Consider the following 18,202-nt stretch of genomic DNA (forward strand, 5'->3'; position numbering starts at 1 on the left):
CAAAGTTTCGGACAGTTTGGTCTAATAGCCTTTAAAAAAAGTGTTGTATTCGAGTCGACTGATTTGAAGGATGTTTCACTTCACCTTAAGATTAACAGATGACAGAATTACGACATCTTAACATCGTCCCCACTCATTGTCAGATCTCCTGGTCATCGCACGATCCTTCTTCTAGTGACCCTCCCTACTCCGGTTCTCTGCTCGATCACTGTTGTTATTACGATGTACATTTTTTTTCTTGAAACTATGGAATTTAGTTAGTTCAACATTCAATTAAAATATATAGCATGTATCATCACTAAACTAACGTCTGTTTAGGAGTTATTTCTGAAGCTCATCTCGAGAAACTATTTTTGTTCTCACTAATGTGGAGTCTTGGCGCTGTATTGGAACTTGACGGCCGCCAGGAGTTGGAAACGTTTCTGGTCAAGCATCCCTCTAAATGTGATTGGCCAAAACGTAATGTCAGTATAATTTTTCTTCGGGGATTAGTTTTTAGAATTAATATGTATTTTAGACTCGGAATGAATGAAAGTTTTTAATTTTTTATCCTTCCGTTTGTTTCGTTTCAAGCATCAATCACACTTTCGTCATAAATAATGCCTGCATTATTTTAGGAAGACGAAACGATTTTTGAATTTTTGGTTTCTGAAAAAGGAAAGTGGATTCACTGGAACGAAAGAGTTCCTATCTTCGAATATCCATCAGATTATGTACTTGATTATTACGACATCTTAGTTCCGAATGTGGACAACACTCGAACACTATTTCTGATTGACGTTATAGCGCGTCAAGAAAAAGCTGCACTCCTTATTGGTGAGTACTATTTGTATTATTTATTTAATGCTTGCAATACTGTATTATATTCTGTTTGCTAGCGGAATATACCGGCTAGTCCATTTAGAACTGAATATCTGAATATCTGCCTTGGATTTGAAGATATGTGACAATGTTTATATCAAAACTTGAAGGGTATTGCGACCCACATTTAAAGCAAGAAATACTTTTGTTTCCACATCGTTTTTTTCAGAATTATCTGTGATTTAGGATTTTTTTTAAACGGAACTATGTGTTTTTATTTAATCCCATTCAAGTATTAATCAAATCGAGTCCAATTAGATTAATACATTAGTATTTTCCTTTGGAATTATTACTTTCAAACAATATTGCTATTAAACGATCGGATCTCGTTTCGCGAGTTGTGGATTTTCAGAAATACCAGGTAATTTGCATTGTTTAACGATTTTACTAATCTGGATTTGTAACCATTTTTGTTCCTGTGTATAAAAAAAAACTCAGCAGAGTTCGGTACCATATACATTATAAGATGCATACGCGAACAGTGCTGAATACTTAACTCCAAACTTCGGCACTTCGATTGGATATACCAGGTGTATAAGCTTAAATCCGCTGTTTTTTAGTGAGAAAAACATGTTTTTTCATAGAAAGCGAAAAAATAATGTATTCAAAGTATTGGCCCTCGTTAGCTACACAATTGTCCCATCTCTCGGGCAATTTGTGAGTACCACGCCAAAAAATTCCTTCTCTTTCGAGGCAAGCTACTCAGCAAGACATTGTCGGACGTCTTCGTAAGAATCGAAGTGCTGCTCAGCGAGTGCGTGGTCCATCAACGAAAACAGGTGGTAGACGGAAGGGGCCAGGTCTGGTGAACAAGCGGCATGGGTTAGCATCTCCAAGTTGACTGCCTCCAAATAGTTTCGAACCATTTTTGACGCGTGCGATGGTGCGTTGTAGTGGAAGAAAATCAGCTTTTCATGTCTTTGCTAATAATTCGGCCTTTTTTCACGCAGAGCACGGTGTAATTTGATCAGTTGTTGGTGGTAACGGTGGGCATTGACAGTTTCACTAGGTTTCAACAGCTCATAGTAGACGATATCCTACCCCACCGAACGCACAGCATCGTCTTCCGTCAGAAGCGATTTGGTCTTGCGGACGATTTTGATGGTTACCCGGGATCAACCCACGATTTCTTGCATTTAAGAATCTCGAAAAATATCCACTTTTCATCGCCAGTCACCATCCGATACAGGAACGACTTTCTTTTTTGTCTGCCGAGCAAGATTTCTCATCTGTTTTGGCGTCGTTCCATCTGCCTATTGGTCAATTCACGCGGCACCTATTTTCTGATCTTTTGAACCTTTCCCATAGCACGTAGGCGCATGGAAATGGCTGGTTGAGTAACATCTAATTGCTCGGTAAGCATTTTTTGCGATTGGGTATCGTCCTCGTCCAAAAGAGCCTGCAATTGATGGTCCTCAACTTTCCTGGGCCGATTTTCACGCTTCTTATCGCTTAGGGCAAAATTGCCGTCTTTGAACCGCCGAAACCAATCTCTGCACGTTGTTTCCGATAAAGCACTGTCGCCATAGGCCTCTACAAGCATTCGATGCGATTCGGCAGTCGATTTCTTCAAATTGAAGCAGAAAAGCAGAGCTTCCCGCATATGCCCTTCTTCTGGCAAAAACTAGACATGTTTACCAAAGAGAAAATGTATGTTGTTGTATAAAATTGCTGATGATGTGCACTGATTATTATTGACAGATGTCAAACTCATACAAAACAAAAGTATGGCGTGTCCATAGTAATTTAATATACTCACTAGCGTAGTCTATAAGCAAACAGGGGATTTAAGCTTATACACCTGGTATATCCTTTAGATATTTATGATATATATATTCTATAGCCACATACCTAAAGTAGATCCATATCCTTACAAAAGATATTCTTTTTAGGTGGATGATAAACGATATACATTTACTAAACCTATAGATCTAATTTAGACAATTAATTTACGTATATTCCATTTCATGAATTGCCTGGGTAATAGATGTTTTTCAGAAACAAATGTTTGGAATGTTTGACATATATTTCGTGCTTGTTATCCAGGTGAACAAGGAACTGCGAAAACGGTGATGATTAAAAGTTACATGTCTCGATATGATCCCGAATACCATTTAAACAAGTCAATCAATTTTTCGTCCGCTTCCACTCCTAATATGGTCCAGGTATTACTGAGCGATTCTGATACTGAATTATAATTACAATGTTTACAAAACTGATGTTTTTATATCTTTTGTAGCGCGTATTTGAAAGTTATGTTGAAAAACGGGTAGGTACCACATATGGTCCTCCTGGAGGGAAAAAAATGACTGTATTCATAGATGATATAAACATGCCAGTAATTAATGAGTGGGGGGACCAAATCACCAATGAAATAGTTCGCCAACTTATGGAGTACAAAGGCTTTTATTCCTTGGAGAAGCCTGGAGACTTTTCCTATATCCATGATATTATGATTTTCGCAGCAATGATTCATCCAGGTGGTGGTCGTAATGATATCCCACCGCGCGTAAAAAGGCAATTTAATATCTTTAATTGCACCTTGCCATCGAATAAATCAATGGATACAATATTCGGTAAGAATTACAATTTCGTCATTGTATCAAAAACTTAAACAATATAGCATAAGAGCATACGTACGCCATAGTCAGCCCAGGGGGACTCTGTACCGTGCACTACAGTACGACGGATTTCGCGCTTAAACGGTAACTCACGCGAGTATTTTTGATTTGATAATTAGCGTTGATTTGCGTTTTCGGAGCAGCGAACCGTGTGAGACTGTAATTGTTTTACGACCCGAGCAAAAAAGTGTTCACGTTTGAACTGATGCTTAGTCGCGTCGGTGCCGGAGAAAATGCCCCTTTCGGAGGATGATCAGATTCTGCTTTTTCGATGTAGATCTTGGTGTATCGAGACCTCGGAGAAAGTTTTGAGAGGGTGGAGTTTTGTGAGGATCTTCGAGGATAGGTCGGGAGGAAAAAATGGGCTGCATTTTGCAATGCAGCCGATTGGTTGCAAAAGAGCGTAGGAAGAGAAATCATTGCAGTTAAGGAGGTGTAGGTGGGGACTGCAAGATAGACTTCTAGAGAAGTACTTCCAAGAAGGAACTTGGAAAGGACTTAAGAAATATGGTGACAAATTGTCTCTCATTGGTACGTGCCGAAATTAAGAGAGCGAGGCTTAAGCGCTAAAGAAATAGATTGTCCTTCTCGGAAGGTTTGGAAAAGTCTGCGACTTGACTGTTTCCACATGAGTCGAGAGCGACAGATGGACGCCCTTAAAGAGACCTCTAAAACATCGAAAAAAGGGAGACGAGCGCCTTGACCATGGGGTTCTATGGCGGTCCTCTACCCTCGGCGGAGAAGTTATGACGGCGCGAAGGGTCGCGCGGTTCGAGCGCAGGTACGATCGCACCGTTAGCGCTGTAGCAATTATTTGTTAGTTAATCTAAGTCTGTTTCTAAATTTACGATACGGTGTTGGATCGATCGAGGACGATCCAGACTCATCAAACCGCCAATTTCGTTTTGTCCCCGCGTGATGAGTCGAAGTCCGCCCGACTAGCCAAAATATCCGTCCCGTGATTAGCCTGATGTATTTCCGATGCGTTTCCGGTATTAAAGATTGTTTTTGTATGTCACGCTGATTATCTCTTGTGTCCCGATCCGATGAATTTCTCTTGGCCGCGTACGAGTACGATTCAGGTAGCGGCCATCTCTTACCTCGACCGCGTGGCCAGTCCCTTTTCACAGCCCTTTCTTAACTACTCAAAACGGGTTGTGTCTCGCCTAGTTCTGGAAGTATTGTCGGAAGGAGACTTTCGCCCGCTCCCGTATATCATGCCCCTTTCGTAACTTTTTTTTGGTATCAGACAATATTGTAATGTATCGTTATCTCGACTGTCAGACGGCAGGTCTGAATGGGCGAGGAAGTTAACGGCGTTCACCACCAAAGTGGGGACGATAACTTCCACCACTAGATGGCATTACCATCGAATTAGGTGGGAGGTAACCAAAACGTACTTTCTCGCTCGGATGAGGGAGACGCAACGCATAATGGGCGTTGTTTAGCAACGGGCGAAAAATGTGTGCGTATTTTGTACGTATAGGACTCACGCAACGGCTAGACGCATCTGGACTAGACGCCGAAACGTGTGTGACCCGCAGCCGCACGCACACGCAAGTTGGACGCTCCACCTAGAGTCGGCAACGGTTGCCACGGAATGCCCAAATTCCTCACGAGAAACCCGAAAATCCTGAAAAAGATGCTCCATGGGGACAACGATTTGAGCGTATTTCTCAACCGATCGAGCTCAACGAGTGCTCGTTTTAAAGATAAAATGTTGACGTGTGTTTATATGGAAGCGATTTTCGATCAAGCACCTCCTTCCTACGTAAAAGGGCATTGAAATTATGTCGTTGCACTTTTTTATATGAAAATGACCACTTATCGAAAATCGCTCTCATATAAATACGGGTCAACGTTTCATCTTCGATATGAGCACTCGTTAAGTTCGATCGGTTTAGAAATACGTTCGGAATCGTTGTCCCCGTGAGGCCTTGCAAAATCGCTGGAGTAGTGAGCGTCCTTAATGCTATACCGTGGGTCGGCGTAATTTTCCCTTTGCGCATCTATCGTGGGCGCTGCGCCCTTAGAGAGGTACTTAGGGGCCAGAAAAAGATCCTCCCGACAGGGCGTCGTGCCCATTATCGAACTCCAGCAGTGGAGTCCGGTCACTTATCGCGTACAGTTTTACCCTTTTATCCTGATCGTAGTGAGTTACCGGTAGAGCGTCGTGCCCTGTCCCCGGCTCCGAGCTCAGAGTACGTCTAATTGTCGCGTCGCACCTATGTATCCTGTTCTGGTTTTTTTCATGTAATAAAATTCCCGAAGGGACTGTTTGCTGTAAGTTCGCGTCTATAATTTATTTAGTCATTATCCTCATCTCGCGGACCCCGGAATCGACTCCTTCTCAACCGTATCGCGTCCCGCTGCCGAACCTTTCAACCCTGCCATGCCGTGAAGGGCCGCAAGGTCCTCACGGAGCTGGGTAGCTGGTCGGGTACGCCCTGCACGGGGCGTACCTGACCCATCGTTTGGGCCGGATTGAACTGCTCAGGCAGCCGGGCCCCGGAATTCCGCAGTGCTCACGCGCGCACCTAATCCCCTTAAGGTGAAGTGAAACACGTCGAGGAACTTGATCAATGTCGATAAAGAAGATTTTTCTAAATGCCTACGTTGCCGACGTTCGTTTTTAAATTGATAGCTGTGTCGAATTACATTGAATAATGTACCAAATGGCATACTACACCTGTCGTTTTCGTATAATAAATATCAAGGAATCGAAGTAAAACTCCAGAAATCCTCTGGATTCAAGCTTTCTGGGGCCCTAATTGACTGCAGCGGGACACCCTGCGCCATCTGTGATTTCCAGGTCAATTAAATTGTCACTCCGAGACCCCGGATTCCCATCGTTTTAGCATAGAAGCGCATACAACACTTTTTTTGCCCTTATCCTGTTCAAATGCGAGTTTATCGATTACCAGAGTGTTCTAAATTGTCGTAAAATTGTCCTGACCCTTTCGATTCTCATATCAGAGCCTTCGATAATTGTATATTGATCGAAATATGAGAGTTCGACGCCATGTTGGTTCTGGTCTGGACTGTGTTAAAATTTTTTTTTTTAAAAATCCAAATTTTGAATGTGTCAGGACAATTCTTAGATGATCAGCAGTGATGCGTTAAAGTTTCGGACAGTTTGGTCTAATACCCTTAAAAAAAAGTGTTGTATTCGAATCGACTGATTTGAAGGGTGTTTCACTTCACCTTAAAGAAAGCAGAGTTCCGGACACGCCGAAGTCCAGGCTTGACCCCTACCGCTAATATCGTACAGGGCGTACGACTGTCTGTTGATAAGAAATGAGGAATTCCCGTCAGAATGCAAATGCCATATGTAACTGCAAATTAATTATAATCGAAATATGTCTATGTATGAATATACATTTTCTGTCCCAGGCTCCATTGGACATGGATATTTTTGTGAATCTAGATTCTCAAATGAAATTGTGAAATTTCTTCCTAAGCTCATCCCACTAACCCGAATTATATGGCAACAAACAAAAATTAAAATGTTGCCAACACCTGCAAAGTTCCACTACATTTTCAATTTACGTGATTTATCTCGAATCTGGGAAGGCATGCTCAGAATTGAAAAATCAGAATGTCCGGCTATAGAAAATTTGCTGAAACTGTGGAATCACGAGTGTACGCGTGTTATTTCAGATCGGTATGTTAATCTTTTGATATAATTATTATACTGTCTCATAAGTAATTCATCTCAGAAAATGAATATCAAATGATGTATGTAATCGCATTGGAAAATATGTGTTATTCTAAATCTTTAGTAGGACATGTCTTAATTGAGAACATTCTTATACATATTTAGCAATTTCAGAATGACAATTCATTTTTGAAATGTAGTACTTGTATAAGGTTTGTATATTTAGGTTTAAACTTTTATTTTGTATTGAAAATTAACCACATTTGATTACTGTCAATCCACAATTTAGGATTCCATCCCTATAAAAATGATTAAAATAAAATGTTTTCAATTAATTCTTTTAAAACTAAGTAATTATTTCTATTTAACTCTAGTAAATTGCAACTAATAAAAATTATAACACTTTTGCCTGGATGCTAGAATCTCTACAAGTTTTCTCTAAATATGAAAATATTAATGTTTTCATCACTTTACATAAATCCTAATTTATTGAATTCTTTATCACGTGAACTTTTTTTGGAATGCCCTCATGAAAACATATGGTCACAATTTTGAAATTATTGAATTTTGAACCTTGAAACTTCTTCCCCCTTCGTGTGTTTGTAAGCAGTCGGGAATTCTCAGCGATTACCCGAACCGTCAAAGTCGGCACCGATTGGACCACATAAAAAGTCTTGACCTCATACACAAAATATTTTAGAAGATTTGTATCTATTCCTTAGCATTGTGTCGGGTTTTACGTCCGTCCCAAAAAATTACTAACGCATGAAGATCGGGACCTTGGTGACCTCGGGGACAAAGTAAGGGTTGAGGACCCACCAGAAACAGAGAAAAAAATATTAACGGCGTTCACCACCAAAGTGGGGACGATGACTTCCACCGCTAGATGGCCTTAGCATCGAATTCGGTGGGAGGTAACCAAAACGTACTTTCTCGCTCATTCGGTGGGAGGTAACCAAAACGTACTTTCTCGCTCGGATGAGGGAGACGCGACGCACAATGGGCGGTGTTTAGCAACGGGCGAAAAATGTGTGCGTATTTTGCACGTATAGGACTCACACAACGGCTAGACGCCTCTGGACTAGGCTCCGAAACGTGTGTGACCCGCAGCCGCCTGCACACGCTAGTTGGACGCTCCGCCTAGAGTCGGCAACGGTTGCCAAAGAATGCCCAAATTCCTCGCGAGAAACTCGAAAATCCTGAATAAGATGCCCCACGGGGACAACGATTTTAAGCGTATTTCTTAACCGATCGAGCTCAACGACGAGTGCTCGTTTTAAAGATAAAATGTTGACGTGTGTTTATATGGAAGCGATTTTCGATCAAGCACCTCCTTTCTAGTTAAAAGAGGATTGAAATTATGTCGTTGCACTTTTTTATATGAAAATGACCACTTATCGAAAATCGCTCCCATATGAACGCAGGTCAACATTTCATCTTCGGTATGAGCACTCGTTAAGCTCGATCGGTTTAGAAATACATTCGGAATCGTTGTCCCTGTGAGGCCCTGAAAAATCGCTGGAGTGGTGAGCGCCCTTAAGTATGAGATCCAGCCCCTTGGTGGCCTTGGGGACAAAGTAAGGATTGAGGACCTACCAGAAAGTAGAGCTGTTCAACGGAGCTCCCGTTCCATCCGTCCTGATTCCATAATGCCACCGGTGCTCTGGGCCATCCTCTCTGTGTCCATGAGCCCTGTCCGCCTGACGACCTGAGGTAGGGCTCTCTTCTTGACACGGTGCTTCCGCCACCTGAAGGCACATACCTCGAGCCCTTTAGATCGTGATCCCGTAGCCTCCCCCCCCCCCGTACCTCGGAGGCCTTTGGCTCGGCAGGGGGCGCCGCTTTGGGATGTGGAGGAGGCTCCACGACCCGCCGCGTTACAAACAATATGTCAGGTCTGGTACGTGTCTCGCGTGCATTAAATATGTTTGGTTTCCTATGTTGATGGGTGTTGGTATAGTAGGTTCGATGGTGGTTGTCTGTTCGCTGGCGACTGTAATTGAATTGTCGACTTGTTGGAGTGTCGGGAATTGTAGGTTTCTGAGGTGTTCTCCTATAGTTTTGTTAACGTATATGTGTGTTGCTCCCGTATCTACTATTGCGTTTGTTTGACAGTTTGCAATTTTAATCGTCATTAACCGTCTATTCATGACTTCTGTATGTGTGCACACATGAACGTGGTGTTCAATTTGTTAGGTCTGATGTTGGGTGCGACCTTTATTGTCTACGCCTCCTGTCATGTCTCTGGTCTTGCCCCTCTTGTGGGCGTTTGTTGGGGCATTCTCGTATAAAATGTCCAGGTGTTTTGCAATAGTGACATGTCGGTTGGTCATCATTATTTTTCAGTGGAAGGGTGACGGCTGATACTCTGGCGTAGGTAGTAGGGGTGGTCTATAGTATGTTCATGGCTGGTATGTAGGGGAGTTCGGGTATGTGACATATGGTGTACTTTGCTGGGTGGCGTGTATGTTAGTCTTTCTGTGTATTGGATTTGTTTTGCTCGTAGTTTACTATGTTCCCATTCCTTTCCTAGTTCTTATAGTTGTGTTCCGCCACTGAGACGTGGCGGATCGTGGAGCCTCCTACACGTTCCAAAGTGGTGCCTGTTCTGGTTCAGGGACCTACGAGGTGCGGGGGAGGCTGAGGGATCACAGCGGATACTTGGGGCTCGAGGCAAGTACCTGCGCGAGGCGGTAGCACCGTGGCGAAGAGAGTCATCCCTGAGATCGCCTCCCTTGGGCATATGAGCCCTTCTGGACCCTCGGTGCACGCGGATTCGACCGGATCAACTGTGGCGCGTTCACATGACTGGGGCTCTAGGAACGGAAAGGAGGACCCGGAGCATCGTGGAAGTAGGGCGAATGTGAGCCCCACTATGATGGTGGTGCTCCGTTGAACAGATAGCGGCCGGCTCGCGGTCGGTACGGGGACCTCGTGACGGTCCAACACTACGAAAGTGAATCCGAGTCCTCTCTCCTGGGCTTCTATGGAACTCTGTGATAACGCGGGGTTCGAAAAGGTGTGATCGTGGTAATGGGGGGGATCGTCGCGATTCGACCCTCCAATCTGCGCCGAGCCCGCGCACGGATTTTGGTTTCTGAATCGTGTCTTTTGGGCTATCCTGAGCCAATGTTGCATTGCTAAGAGGGTACTTTAGCAAGGTGTCGAGTCGCGTTTCGCTTATCCGAGTGTTAGTGTAGTGCTGCGGGTATGCAGACCCGTGTCCTGCGGGAGCGGCAGCGAAGTTGATCGCGAAGCGGCCGCCACACGGAGACGGCTGGGATCCGGCCCATGAGAGATGCAGTTCGAGTATTGGCGTAAGGGCTGAAGGGGGCGAGCCGTGAAATTCAGGGTTTGTCGGAAGCCATGAGAGGCTTCCATGTTTCTTTATTCGCGTTGCCTTGTGGAGAGGGCTCTTGAGCGAAAGGGCGCAACGCGTGCAAGCTGAGGTCTCGGGAATTAGTTAAAGTCGGATATACTTGTTCTCAACGTTATTAAAGCGGAGTTGTGCTAACTATTGTTGGTTTCCACTTTACTAGGCGCTCCCTTCCAGTTTCTTTGCGGCTTGAAACCACCCCCTTTTCGAATAGTTTGTTGCTGTCGATCTGATTGTCTAATCAGATAAGGGAAGCTGAGGTTGGACCGAGTTCGGCGGAAAACCTCGATTGGTGCCCTTTGGGATCGGCGAAGCGACTCGTTCCTTGGGTCGCACTTGCGAACGAGGGATCGTCGTCGCGGCCTACTTGCACACCTCTTTATTTTCAAGAACTAAAGGTAGCCTCCTGACAGTGGATTTAGTAGCCTCAAAAGCTTTGAAATACCCTTTTATATAAAAATGTATACATTGGACAAAGTTTTCTATACCTGAATCTAAGAATTCTATTATTAGATTTAAATTCAGTAACCCCAAAAATCTGGATAATGAAAGCAGTAAGTAAAGCCGAGCATGTTTTCTGGCCACACTACTGTCTCAGAAACTTAATTTCTGCAACATAGGGAAGGAATTCAAATAAATACACGTCACACTGTATATATTTAATAACTTAGAGATTGTAATTTCAGGAAAAAGTACCTGTTTGTTCATTAATGTAATGAAATAATATTGTATAATAATAAAGTAATAATAATGTAATAATGTTCAGAAATGCCTCTAAAATAAGGCAATTTAAAAATGTTACATCTACATGTTACATTATATTATAAAAGCGTGTACACGTTAAAATATATTTATTTATATCTGTTTGCGACTCGGAATATAAATATTACTTTATGCAATCATTACTCATCATAACCACCCTCCTACTTATCATAACAGTTGCAATACGAAACATGTTAACGGTGCACTGGTTACACATGAAAATAATACTTAATATAATTGTTTAGTTTCATAAATCACTCTGACACGGATTGGTTCAAAAAGATGATAGTTAGCACATTGGAGAATGCAGTAGGCCCAGAATTGTCTGCAATCATTTCTAAAGAAACATATTTCGTTAACTTTTTACGAGAACCTCCTGAACCAACGGGAAATGAACCCGAAGATTTCGTTTTCGAAGCTCCAAAAATTTATGAGGAAATACCAAAGTAATTGAGGAAAGAAGTGCAATAATATAACTGACCCCAAATTGTACAATAACTTATGTGTAACCATTTTTACAGTTACGAGTTTGTCATATCCAAAGTTCATCAACAAATGGAACAGTACAACGAGTACGTACGAGGCATGAGTATGGATTTGGTATTTTTTCATAATGCTCTTGTTCACCTTATACGGATATCAAGAATTCTTGGAATACGGAGAGGCAACGCCATGCTAGTTGGCGTTGGAGGGTCAGGGAAGCAAAGTTTAACACGACTCGCCTCATTCATTGCAGGATTCAATTGTTTTCAAATTATTCTGTCCAGGTAATGATAGCATATTAGTAATTTAGAAACATAAAACGTCTATCACACGTACAATGGCGGACATGAATGCCTCCCTTGAAGGTGCGACATCGCCTGTGCAGGATGGGAGGGCATTAATGTCTCCCAGTATACATGGTTTAGTTTACTTGTACATACATACTGCGACAAAGTTTAGAAGTTTTTGTGACTTTTCTTCATGGAGATTAAGTAATCATTATTGTAAAATATTATATTTATAGAAATTCGAATTTGGTTGTTCCGCTATACCATATGGGTATAGAGGAACATTTACCACGAAACCTGCAGTCCATTCAAACTTTCATTTAACTTTTAAATTTTTGTAATAATTAATGATAATCGCGGATTAATTTATTCTTTAACATTGTTGAGTTAACATATTTTCAATAAGTCTGATCAAGTTTCGCTAATATGTACCATATATTATTCTGTAGGAGTTATAATGTAGGAAGCTTAATTGAGGATCTCCGTAAAGTATATCGAGATGCTGGCACGGGACCTAAGGGGATTACATTCATATTTACTGACAATGAGATCAAGGAAGAAGCGTTTCTGGAATATATGAATAACATCTTAAGCGTCGGTGAAGTAGCTAATCTTTTTCCGAAAGATGAACTGGACGAAATATTGATGGCTGCAGCGCCATTGATGAAAAAGGACGACCCTAGGAAACCACCAACACTTGACAACCTTTATGAATATTTCATATCAAGGGCCAGAAATCAGCTGCACATTGTCCTCTGCTTTTCTCCCGTAATTACCGTTTATCATTTTACAATCGCATAACGATATTTTTACGATAGTCTATAGTTATGATAACTTAGTAATAAAATAATTTTTATTGCGTTATCCCTTTGTAAATACTAAAACGGTATGTAAAAAAGGGGTATAGTAATTTAAGAGAAAATGTACTTTTTGTTGATTGCATGAATCGGTAATAAGCTGATGACACGACATTACACTAAATCTTTAATTAAAGTGATTACTCCAAATACTGAAAACTTATTAATTTCAGTGTTATGAGGTAGACTAAATTGTTATTGAAGCATTATTTCACCATAACCGTTTAATGATTTTTTTTATGTAACTGTGTCATTTGTTTGTAATTGCGGAACGTGGAGTTTTATGTCTTTTCCTAACCGCAAAAGTTTGCTTTTATTTCAAAATAGGCGATTATATTTCGTCCTGGGTCTTGGGTATATATGCTTTATTACATTCTCTAATTGCGTAGCTAATCAAGAATGGAACGTTCCTGGAGCGATTTGAAAAAAAAACTTATGAGTTTATAACAATTTCACTTGCTTTTGTAACATATATGAAACAAAAAAAAAACCAACGGCGAGCATTAATTTAAGGCCGCCTTAGGTAAAAGGGGCACCTCTACATATACAAAAACGATACATTCTATTAAAAGTATACTGTACCACCCAAGCTACGAGGACTTAATCCCTAATTTTTTTATATATTTCCGTGAAGACCATAACAAACGATTATGCCGGCTAAGAAAACGCGTATCCCCCGGAACTTACTTCTCCTGCCCTAAAACTGGTGCACGTTCTTTTACTCTTTGACGAGATTTCGCCCGTTCCAGAACCATCACCGCAAGGAAGACGATTCGGGATTTTCGGTGACCCTAAAGGTCACGCGAAGAGGTTAGATTAGGCACAATTCTGTTTCAGGACTCCTCGGAGTTCCCGGGACTGTGCGAGGTGAGGAAGATGAGAAGATGAAGGCCTAGGCAAGGGTTTCAGTATATCCGGGACCTGGGACCCCTTGACCCACAGGGGGTATCCTGCGATGTCGCCGGAAGAACGCCCACTTGGAAAGCGGTACGTGAACTGAATACGCAGTCTCCGAACCTGGCGATGCGCTTCGCTCTGGGAGGTTCACCAGCATATGCCACAGGTCTGGCAACCCCAGCACCCCGATTAGGAGGGGATCGACCGGGTGAGGTTCAGAGACACCGAGGAGGAGTACGGGTGGCAGACCTCGCATGGTGGACAAGCCATAGCCATCGTCGAGGGAGCCGTGGCATTACGAAGGGCAGTCCTCGACCACTATGGTCCATCCCAGGGGGAAGCCCAACGGCGGATTCCCTAACGGCCTCGGGGATCGCCAACCATTCTCACCCTGAAGAGACCCGGTGACAACGTCCACGATCTCTAAGACGTTTGAACCACCATTCGAATCGAACATCCCCCTTCCACGACTCGCGGAGTAACCGGGGGGGGGGGGGGGATTAGACCACCAAAATTCGGATAGCGTTAGTAATTTAAAAGTTCGAAAAGGCAGTCGGTATAGAGTCCGCCTAGTGAGAGATTGTGTAGGAAGAGGACCGAGTTCGAGACGCTGATAGAGTTACAGAGTGCTCCAGTATGTGTATCGACGTTTATTTTCTTCCAGAGAATATATAAAAAATTGGCGATAAGACCCCCCCCCCCCCCCCGTCTAGATTTCACGGTACTTTATCTGCAATGTGCTGACCTACCCCCCTGCGGTTACGGAGGACGAACGGTCTGTTACGGATAATTCATTTTTTTTTCCATTTACGCAATCATTTGTTATGATCTCCCGGGGAATATATTAAAAAATTAGGTATGAAGTCCTCGTGACTTGGGTGGTACAGTGGAGTTCTAATGGAATGCATGGTTTTTCTATTGTAACAGTAGCAGCTTGAGTCGTCAAATGCCGTCCCACAAGTTGCTTTACCGCGGATTCGTGCCACCTTGCACGTATGTGGTAAAGATGTACATACATTTATTGAGGAGACAGGCGATAGAGAATGAGATCGAAGTATCGTCCTTAGATTATAACTTGCCAACGTGCGCGGCGAAACTTGATACGCGCGGTAGAAAAACTGTTTAGCACGTTCGCGACGGGGTGTACCACCGGTAGTACATTCTTGCCTGTCTCATGGGACGGGAAGAGCCACCGGTGGTATACACAGAAATGTCCCATCGGGCGGGATGAGCCACCGGTGGTACACGCCGGTGTCAATTTTCTCAGAGCAAAAGTATTATATAAGTTATTATAGCAAAATGTTAATTTTGTTATACTTTTTGACCTACTAACAATAGTTGGGTGTAGCTTGGACAGAAACCAAAATATGTGTTTCTATTTCGATCGTTTTATGTTCTCAAAAGATGCACAATGTTGAAACACGTTGCATATGATTTATTTCAAATCAGCGCCGTCAGATGGCAGAAAGTGCGAAAAACAGCGCCACCCCACGGCGGAGCCACTAAATACAGGCCCGTCGCAAACGTGTCAATTGCTATAACGCGGCAATGGTTCATGTACCACCGGGGACTCCGCCCGCCCGATGGGATCGAGCACAAAAACAGGCCTGCCCTACGGTGCGGCCAGTGAATTCAGGCCCCGTCGCGAACGTGTTAATGGTCATCTGTGCCGTGTTTACCTACCGCGAGACCTAGCGCACTGGCTATTTGGACAAATTCAAGGTTCGCGATCCGAGGATGATTGAAATTATTCCTCGACGTCCGCGCGATTCTAATTTTCAAAGAATTTCTCACGTTTCTTTGAAGGAATTTCATAATTATAGAGCATCTCTCAGGTACGGCGACTGATATTCATAGAAAGCGCCTATGTCATCAATGAGTTGTTTGCAAGGAAAGTGAGAGATTTAGGAAAGGTTCCCGAATTACTTCTCGTATCTGCAAATCGTGGCCTACACTCCCGTCGTGTTAGCTTATCGCAGAGAAAGACCGGCCCTGCTATTCGCAGACGATTTCCTAATTCCAACTATTATCCTCCCGAAGCTGCACTTCACAGACATAAAGCCCTTTATTTCGCGAGGGAGATTATCGCAGATATTGGCAGTGGAAGGATTTAAGAAACGATAAGAGATGGATGCTGGCGCAATTCCAGAACCCGTCGGGAGAGGGAAGAGGGAGGTGCAACTACAGTTGCGGATTGCGTTCTTTGTTGTTCCTCGGAGCGGCTGGTCCGCTTCGCAGCTCCAAGACTGCTGCTCCTCGTCTCCTCTCGATGCACTCCCAGCTCCCAGTCCGTCGAAGCCGAGGAATCCGAGTTGATAAAATTTCTCCGTCAGCTCAGAAGGTTCCCAATCGAAGATCGTCCGTGGTCATGTAGTCTCCCAAATGAATCGATGTGATCGATGAATTTCGCGCTTCCCTCACCTATTCTAATGAGCGCACGTCGCGTAATTCGATTCCCAAATTAATTTCGAGTACAGTGGTCCGCAATGCCGTTTGACCCGTTACACTATATGGATGCCCTTTTTTTTTTAGCAAAGGCGGGCTTAAATTAATGGGTTTTGTTCGTTTCATATGTCTTAGAAAACCAAATTAAATGTTATGTATTTATAAATTTTAATTTTTTTTTAAATAGGTCCAGGACCGTTCTATTCTTTAAGTAACTCGGTTGTAAGTAATTCTTTAGTAAGTTAAGTTAAGTAATTCTTTAAGTAACTGTTGAGTTTACCTGTTCGAAAAATTGTCATTGGTAACTTAAAAGCTCTTTCAATGTTTAATATTTTAATGTTATTCGCACATTTCTTTGCATTTTATTTACAATTGCATTCTTTTAAATGTATACTTTTTCTTTCGAAACATGTGGACGATTTTAATACTATATTGCAACAGAAATTGTCGTTGGCGTCATTATGAAAAATTGTAAAGTTAACATTCTAAGCTACCGAATCGTTTTTCTGCAATTCTGTTCTAAATAGTAAATTAAAAATTCTAGGTAGGTGAAAAATTCAGATCGAGGTCGCTTAAGTTTCCTGGTCTTATTTCTGGGTGCACGATGAACTGGTTTACACGTTGGCCAAAAGATGCATTGTGTGCTGTTAGTAACCATTTTTTGGGAAAATATAAGGTCATGTGTACTACAGAAATCAAGCAACAACTCATACAAGTAATGGGTGATGTACACGATGACGTAAGCGACATTTGTGCAAAATATTTCGACAGGTTGGTACATTTATGAGATTCATATTTTAATAATTCAGAAGATTAGTCACTTTCTTGAATCTTGTTGTGTTTTATCTATTTTTATTAATAACTAAGTATCGCGACCCCTTTTCAGATCCGTCGGCTCGGTCTGTCCGATCGCGTGGGTGGCCAAATTCCGTCCGGGCCACGCAATCGCGCCGAGACCGTCAAAATATCGGGACGGGATTGCAGGGAGAATCGGACTCGTAAAAAATCTTGAGCGCCAGGCACGTCGACATGTCAATTATCCTGGTACGACTTGCAATCCGTCCTCGAGAACGTCAAAACCGCGTACCACTCTAGCCCGATTTATAGCCGGCAATCCCGGCCTCGAACCTAACTTCACAAAATGCCCCCGAATAGCCCAGATAAGTTGTTAGCGGCGTTCACCACCAAAGTGGGGATGATAACTTCCACCACTAGATGGCATTACCATCGAATTAGATGGGAGGTAACCAAAACGTACTTTCTCGCTCGGATGAGGGAGACGCAACGCATAATGGGCGGTGTTTAGCAACGGGCGTAACTGCGTGCGTATTTTGCACGTATAGGACTTACACAACGGCTAGACGCCTCAGGACTAGACGCCGAAACGTGTGTGACCCGCAGCCGCCCGCACACGCCAGTTGGACGGACAGGAAATGCGCACGACGCGGACGCGTCGACGACTAATTAAATAATTGTAGAGAATTGTAAGCAAGGAACAGGGACTATAAAAGTGAGGAATAAAGGGTACTGGATCTGAGATACAAGGGACGCTCGCAAATTCAAAAGGAAAGGGACCCGAAAACAGTGACTTCGCCGGAAGCGCAGGCAAAAATAGCGATAAACTTCTTGTCGCAAGGGAATTGATATTTAATTCGCATGACAGGTGCGAGTAATTACTAGGGATTAAACAAAAGGCGCGTTCGGGGCTATAAAATGCTCAAACGGGCCATTCGACCCCGAGGGATAACGAGAAAAGACAGTTGCGCGCACGCAACGATTAACGGCGTTCACCACCAAAGTGGGGACGATGACTTCCACCGCTAGATGGCATTAGCATCGAATTAGGTGGGAGGTAACCAAAACGTACTTTCTCGCTCGGATGAGGGAGACGCAACGCATAATGGGCGGTGTTTAGCAACGGGCGTAACTGCGTGCGTATTTTGCACGTATAGGAC

The 18,202-nt window shown here is 43.0% G+C and overlaps 1 protein-coding gene across 1 annotated transcript in view; it reads left to right on the plus strand.

The window, feature by feature from the left end:
* Window positions 1–318: 318 nt before the first annotated feature.
* The window catches only part of LOC105703960 (dynein heavy chain 8, axonemal), a gene marked incomplete at both ends in the record, with an annotated part of 30,068 nt that continues 12,184 nt past the window's right edge, over window positions 319–18,202 (plus strand). Inside the window, 9 exons of the mRNA XM_023433739.1 lie at window positions 319–464; window positions 618–816; window positions 2,908–3,026; window positions 3,101–3,437; window positions 6,876–7,146; window positions 11,524–11,724; window positions 11,800–12,045; window positions 12,498–12,816; window positions 16,792–17,018. Of these exons, the coding sequence (XP_023289507.1) occupies window positions 319–464; window positions 618–816; window positions 2,908–3,026; window positions 3,101–3,437; window positions 6,876–7,146; window positions 11,524–11,724; window positions 11,800–12,045; window positions 12,498–12,816; window positions 16,792–17,018 (2,065 nt within the window). The remainder of the gene's footprint in view (window positions 465–617; window positions 817–2,907; window positions 3,027–3,100; window positions 3,438–6,875; window positions 7,147–11,523; window positions 11,725–11,799; window positions 12,046–12,497; window positions 12,817–16,791; window positions 17,019–18,202) is intronic.

The sequence above is a fragment of the Orussus abietinus genome, unplaced genomic scaffold (genome assembly GCF_000612105.2).
Source record: "Orussus abietinus isolate OABI.00-Male unplaced genomic scaffold, Oabi_2.0 scaffold744, whole genome shotgun sequence".
NCBI classification, from domain to species: Eukaryota; Metazoa; Arthropoda; class Insecta; order Hymenoptera; family Orussidae; genus Orussus; species Orussus abietinus.